The sequence below is a fragment of the Halyomorpha halys genome, unplaced genomic scaffold (genome assembly GCF_000696795.3).
Source record: "Halyomorpha halys isolate HHAL.00 unplaced genomic scaffold, Hhal_1.1 Scaffold174.1, whole genome shotgun sequence".
NCBI classification, from domain to species: Eukaryota; Metazoa; Arthropoda; class Insecta; order Hemiptera; family Pentatomidae; genus Halyomorpha; species Halyomorpha halys.
This window is the reverse complement of record NW_027107482.1, coordinates 560,376-568,153: the sequence shown is the minus strand read 5'-3', so window position 1 is coordinate 568,153 and position 7,778 is coordinate 560,376. Positions and strand designations below refer to the sequence as shown.

Genomic DNA, 7,778 nt, shown 5'->3' with positions numbered 1-7,778 from the left:
TCTCTTTTGTTCTACAGCCCTGATGAAGACCTGAAACTCAGGTCGAAACGTCGGCATAAAATAAATAAATATGGTTTTGTTTATTTATGTTGTTCTTTGCTGACCGAACCCCCAGACAAACTTCTCCAATAATTTATAATTTTAAAATTGTTTTGTTTATTCAACAGACTGGAATGTGCTGCAAGCACAAGAGAGAACCCGAAAGCAAAGAGAAACAAGAGGAATATGAAAACAATATGAAAAATTGCTTCTCAAAATATTTTGGTGACATTCAGGACCGTAAGTGTTTTTTGTTTTTTTTAATATGCCTATAATGATGTTTTTTCCTTATGATCAAAATGTATATTTTTATTGCTAAGTAGTAACATTATTGCTGTAGCTAGAAGATCTATTGCCGTTCAGAACATATGTTTTTCATAATCTCGATAATGTCCATCATCTGGACTTCCCAGAAATTAAAAAATATAACCGCAAATTTTGACTTATCTTTAGTTTTATATTTTTATCGTTTATACTTGCCCACGCTCAGTGGAAAAGGGAGTGAGTTAAATAAAAATAAATATAAAGGGAAAAAAGGAAAAATCAAAACAATAAAGAATAAATTTCTCCTTAGGCGCCGTTATTTATTCCCTTGGAAAAAACGAAAACCCCGAAACAATATACCCAGAATATACCTCTATATAAACAATTATCGAATTATGACCACTGACAAATACCTTTACATGTAGATAACAGAAAACCTAGGGATGTTACCCACCTACCTCTTGAATTATCGTAATATTCAGTGAACAACAAAAGAAAAAAAAAATAGGTAAATTAACAAGTTGAAAGCAGTGTATATGCATAAAAACGAACAGCAAAAGTTTAATAATAGTAAGAAATATATGTACACAGAATGAAAAAGGAAAAAAAAAAAAAGAATTCAAAACCTATAGGTTGACTTAATCTTAACTTGAATGCTTAACCTTATTAACTAAATTTACATTATTATAGAAAAGAGGAATATAAAATAAAAACTAAATAAAGTTTAGTTCGAACCCCACGTATTTTTTGGGTGTACTCCTGGCAGAACCCAAGATTCTAGGAGAGATATCGGACATTTCGGCTTCCGTCTCACCTTCCCAGAAGTATGAAGATGACCCCTGCCACCACTCTCCTATCCAGGATGGGCTGAAGGAACGTTGCCACGCACTGCACCATCCCCATTTCTAGTGTTAATGACCGTCCAAATAAGACACTATAATTTAGCAAAACAAAACATTAACGATAGCATCTCTTATATGGTGATATTTCGATATAAACAGTCAAGACACAGTGCCTGATGAATTATCACCACCTCAAATTGAACAAACGTAACCTAAAAATATATCGCTCGTGTTTTTTTTTCACCATGGCAACCATAACACCAATTTTCAACGCAGATATCGCTCGTGTTTTTTTTTCACCATGGCAACCATAACACCAATTTTCAACGCAGATATCGCCAGTGTTTTTTTTTTACCATGGCAACCGTAACAAACAATTAGACATGAATCAGTAGAAGATTGTATGTATGGAACATCCTTAATTACTGTCATTCATGTCTTTGACCTTCCCAAGTTGTTTCTTTCATCCAGAACACTGCATCATTGTTTTCTGAATCTGCTAAACAAAAAATTTCTCGATACGTTTTATGTAAATTTATTAGAAGAGGATACGCAATATAATATCTAAACATAGATGGTTTTTAATAATGGAAGCTTAATTTGCTCTGGAGATGAGTATCAAGTAAAAGATGACATCCTAGAAAATGAATCGAAGCTCTCTCTGTGGAAAGATGAACAAACTTTATTGATTTATATATTTTTGTAAATATTTTTTGAGAGTCAATTCACTCCATTTTATATTTTGGTTATTTGCATTGAATATTCTGGTATGTTTTATTACTTTGACTTTTAACTATTTTGTTCTTTGTATATCTTCTATTTTATATTGTACTTGATATTAACTATTTTTCTACAGGAGGGTACGAAAAAAAAATTTTAAAACAACAAGCATTTTATAAAAAGTTTGGAGGAAATAATATTTTTTTATTCCTTAATTTTATTTTTGAAAATTATATTCGAGGTAGATAGAACAGGTGTTAAGGGCCAAAATAATTAATGCAAACTTATTCATATCCAAATCTTTATATAAAATAAATGAATAGATATCTAAATTAAATTTTTTAAAAATGCTGAAAAATTCAAGATAAGAGAAAAAAACAATAATTTTAATTTTAATGATGACTAAATTGTTAATTGTATAATTTATATGTTTTATTTATATGATAAATAAAGAAAATAGTATATATTTACAGATATACAATACTATTGTGGGAAAGAGGGGTGTAGGTAAGGATATCAACCTATCTTTAAAGCAATATATCTTCGAATACTATTTGGGGTATTCATGATCTTTAGTTTAACATGTTAAAGCGTGATAAATGGAAAAACTGATGTTAAATGGAGAAATATTTCCTTCTTTTAGCATGTTAAAACGATATAACATGTAACATGGTTGAGGATATGTTATTAGGTATGTTAAATGGAGAGTGACTCACGTAACAGACCAGCTGAGCTCGTCACCATTTTATTTGTTGTAATGTTAGGTTACTTGCTCGTAGTTTGTATTTTGGTTGTGTTAGTATTCTTTCGGATGTTATGACTAATAAAGAAATACTTGACAATAATAGTAATGTAGTGACAGTTGTCAATTAGCTCATCTTGATTCTCTTCCTCACAAGTTAGAAGATCAAAAATACACCCAGTTGCCAAACTTTTACATAACTTCCACTTTTTACTCAGTTTAGGCATGTTGTAATAAAAACATAGAAGTAAACAATAACATGAAGGTTTGGAAGGAAAGGTTATAAAACAAGTTGCTCGAAAAATCCGCTAGGAGCTTTAAACAGGGCTGCTCACAATCCTATACTTTAGCATTTAACATGGTAAAACATTTTATATTTAACACAAAATCATGATTTCCTCTGAGTGAAAGTTGGGTGACCCACGAAAAGCACATGAGCAGGATTTCGGCTGCTGAAATGCGATTTTTGCGAAGAATATTGGGCAAAGCTAGGAGAGCTAGGATAAGGAATGAATGAACAAGAGAAGAACTTCCGATCCTCTCAGTAAAATCAGTGATTGAACACCGACAACTCCGATGGTGTGGAAAGTCTGTAGAATAGGTGCCAAGAAAATGAATGGAGGCGAGGCCAGAAGATGCTTGCCATGGACCGAGATGTGTGGACCAGGTGTTTAGAGGCTCCTCCACGCTGTAAGGCACTTAAGGAAGATAAAAAAGAAGAGGAAGATAATTTATATCCAGTTTATTTTATTTTACTTATTAGCTAAGTCCATTCTAATTATCTAGTTAACATTTATAGGAACCATAATTTTGGTTTTAGTTACTGGTACTGTTATTTGGTGGGGGGGGGAACAAGTCCGGGAAGTGGGCCTAGTGGTTCTTTTTGCCAACCCCTGCGTACTAACCAAGGTAGGAGTGTCGCGATTCATTCCTCAGGACCGCCGTAAAATGAATGTTAACTGGACTCCAGGTGGGAATCGATCCCACAACGTTCCGAACCAAATGCACTAGAACCTGCTTCCCAAACCGTACGGACGTCACGTCCCTTGGTTTTAGTTAAGAGTTTAAGGTTTTAGTTTGTGGATTATTGTGTAAGAAATCAATCAAAAATTGCTTTGGTTTGTCTTTATGCATTGGTTTATAATCCAAACAGGTTTCCCTTAACCCAAACAGAGAAAGGAAAGGAGTAGAGAGAGGTAATGTCAGAGTGATATTTTTCTCATACTTTACATACTGATGGAAAAGAAATTAAACAAAAAAAAAAAAACAAAATAAAATTGGTATACACACAGCATACAGCATGGAGCATCTACTTGGACAATGGCATCTTATATTACATTGGCATAGAAATTAAATATTAAAATACATAATATTAATCATGATTTTTTTTCTTATTGTTTTATGTCTTTAATCTATTTCTATATTGTAATATTCAAATATTATTTAAAAAAAAAAAAAAAAGTAATTTTTAACAGTAGCTTTTGATCGAGTCTGAAATCCAGTCTGGCGTCAATTCCAACCCCCTACATATTTCCTTATAATCCGCTCCTACCTCACTGATAGAACCTTTAAAGTAAATCATAACCTAGCCTACTCATCTTTCTTTTCTCAGTCTGCCGGTGTTCCTCAAGGCAGTATCTTAGGTCCTATTCTTTATACGGTTTATACAGCCGACATCCCAACCCACCCTAACACAGTCCTAACAACATACGCTGATGAGACATGTATACTGTCTGTAAACAACGACCCAACTAATGCATCAAAAACACTACAGACACACATAACATCTATTGAAGAATGGTGTCAAAACCTTTACTCTCCGTCGTAAACCTCTACCCTCATGTCCTATAGTATCCTTTAATAATAATAAATACTTCACTAACGCCTGTTGAACAGATTCGATACTTAGGACTCCATCTTGATAAGAGACTTATTTGGAATCCACACACAAGACTGAAACGACAAGAAACTGCTCGTAGATTCCGATTGCTACAACACTTACTTGACAAACGCTCTAAACTTCCCATTCACTACAAAAAATTAGTATACACTACGATAATCAGACCAATTTGGACATATGGAATTGAACTCTGGGGCTCCACCAAACCATCAAATTCCTCCCGCATCCAATCCTTACAATCCGAAATCCTACGTAAAATCCTTTATGCTCCTTATTACGTTACAAATAAACTCATTCAAAAAGACATTAACATCCCATTCGTTGCAGATTTGACCATTCATTCCAAACTCTTTAACCATCCTAACCCATTAATTCTTAATTTTTCATCCTTAACAATCCCTGATAATCCTCCGAGGCGTCTGAAAAGAAGATGGCCACAGGACCTTCTAATTTAAATTAATGTTTGAAGTAACACCAATGGGTGGTTCCTTCCCAAGATTTTCAAGTGTATATGAAACATACAACATATTTACTTATTGTATTCTTTTGTATAGTTGTAAATTAAAATATATAAACTATATAATATTATAAAAAAAAAGATTAATAGTTTTAACTAATTTCATATCTTAACTATAGTAATAGCTTGGATTCAAATTAAAAGCTTTAATGTTAAATAGATAGTAGAATTTAATTTAAATTTGATAACATTTTAGACTCTTATTCTCAGGACGGGTTTCTAGGCAATCAGAACAGTCAACTTAGCTTAATTAACATGTACTTTTACAAATATACTTAAAATTCTATTTTGTACAACACTAACCAATTTATACATTTATACATATCTTCTTTTGATGATGGAAGGTTTTCTTTGTTTTCTTTCTCAACAAACTAACACTTGCTGCAAACAATCTTTCAGCAAACAAACACAGACTATTAACAAAGCATTTGTCGTTTAAAAGTTTTCACTCATCTCATTCGCTGGTGATCCAAAACAAAGAGTCCCTTTATTACTTGGGTGACTCTTCGATGTCTTCTTTTTCAATATGTCTACCCTTGAGCTAGACAAAAGATAATGATGACCTCTTACATCCATAAAACATCATTCCTCACCCGCGCCTAAGCAAGAAAACCAAGTTTTCTTCCTTTCCCTTCAACAGATGTTAGTTCTGAACATCTATTGTAGCACTACGGTTATGAGTTTTTCTTAAATTATGAATAATTTTGTTTAATACATATTCTTCTTAACTTCTATTTTTTCTTAAATGTATTGTAATTTCAATTATGATGGGACGTTAAAATAAAGTTTTTAATATATTTTAATCTGCTCAACATGGCCGCGATTCGACGTACTTTGTTAAGACACATCTTCTTTGTTTTGAATAACGATCTTTCCACACCATATTTGACTGAACAAAATTGGTTAGCTGTCTTTTTGTTTTGTTTTTTTTGTTGGTAGATTTATTTATTGATAGATATTACAATCTGCCACAAAGTTGTGGGCAATAGCTAATCGTGATGAATGAATCTCATACATACTAAAATAAAAAAAAAATAAATAAAATAAAAAAAAATTAATAATAAAAAAAACAAAAACTCTCTTAAAATTCTTTTTGGTTTAACAAAAGCAACTGAATAATATTAAAACGATACATATAATAATATAAAACCATTTTTAAAATTTTTTTTTATCACATATCGGCCACTAAGGACCACGTGAAATCAGTGGTTGGACTTCCTTGGGCCTTCGTCTTGATTTTCTTTCTTCCCATCCCAGTTTCATAATCCTCGACTTGCTTTCTTTTCTTTCTTCGGACCACTTCGTACCCTCTTTTTCCCTCTTCCAATATTGGTGAGATTTTTCAATGTTTTCCTATACGTATCTCTATCTAAACACTCTAAATCTGAAATTTTAAGTCTCTTTCATTCCTCATGTATCCTACCATGATTCTGTAGCTAAATTTTTTTTTAATGATCTTCTTATTCAATCTTTCCTCGTTGATCCTCTTCATGTGCCCATAGAACATCAGCCTTCTGATTCTCATCTCGGTTTGCAGGTCTTTGATGTTTCTGTAGATCTCTTCGTTAGATCTTAGCCTGTAACCTTCTTGTGTTTTCCTGGGCCCATAGATTCTTAATATCCTCGTTTCTATTTTTAGCTGCTTTTCCAAGTTGGGTAAAGCATGTGGTCTCCACCCCATATAAAGTTAGGCCTTATCACAACGTTGTAATGCCTTAACTTTGCATTGGAGAAGAGGTTCTTCTTATTGTAAATTTTAGCTGTTTGAAAGCTTAAATTTAAAAACCCTTTATACGTAAAAATATACTATTTACTCAAAAAGAGGATATTACAATATATTATTTTTTTCCCCCTGTCTATTTTTTTATTATTTTTATAATATTCATTTTTTTTCTTCTATTATTAATCAGTTACTCTCCCATTATAATAGTAAAAATTCTATACATATACATACTTAAAAATCCTATGAGTCATGCACAAATCTATTTACCTAAAATCTAAAAAAAATATAATGTATATATAGTTGACCGTAAAAATTGATATATAAGAAAATGGTCAGGGTTGCGGTCAAAGGAGAAACAAAAATAGTTTACAACTATTTATTTTCCGACGTTTCGCCCCACTTTGCAGGACTTCATCAGGGCTAAAAAGATACAAAAAGTCTTTTTAGAGCCCCGTTAAATCTTTTTTAGAGCCCCGTAGATTTTGCATCATTTTTACGGTCAACTATATATAATATGATGCAAAATCTAGGGGGCTCTAAAAAAGATTTAATGGGCTCTAAAAAGACTTTTTGTATCTTTTTAGCCCTGATGAAGCCCAGCAAAGTGGGGCGAAATGTCGGAAAATAAATAGTTGTAAACTATTTTTGTTTCTCTTTTGACCGCAACCCTGACCATCTTCTTATATATAAAACCTTTTTGATCTTTCTGTTGTTATAAAAATTCGTATTTTAGCATTTTATTTTCCGTATTTATATTTAGAAGTATTTATTTTCCGATTTTTCGCCCCACTTTGTAGGGCTTCATCAGGGCTAAAAAGATACAAAAGAAACAAAAATAGTTTACAACTATTTATTTTCCGACGTTTCGCCCCACTTTGTAGGGCTTCATCAGGGCTAAAAAGATACAAAAGGATACAATGATATGAATAAAAATACAAAGATAAGATACAATGATAAGAATAAAAATACAAAGATAAGAATAAAAATACAAAGATAAGATACAATGATAAGAATAAAAATAAGTAACAATG

The 7,778-nt window shown here is 32.1% G+C and overlaps 1 protein-coding gene across 1 annotated transcript in view; it reads left to right on the top strand.

The window, feature by feature from the left end:
* Positions 1–7,778, top strand: part of LOC106679057 (general odorant-binding protein 67) — a 22,400-nt gene that overhangs the window by 6,597 nt on the left and 8,025 nt on the right. The window contains exon 3 of the mRNA XM_014417985.3: positions 168–279. Within this exon, the coding sequence (XP_014273471.1) occupies positions 168–279 (112 nt within the window). The remainder of the gene's footprint in view (positions 1–167; positions 280–7,778) is intronic.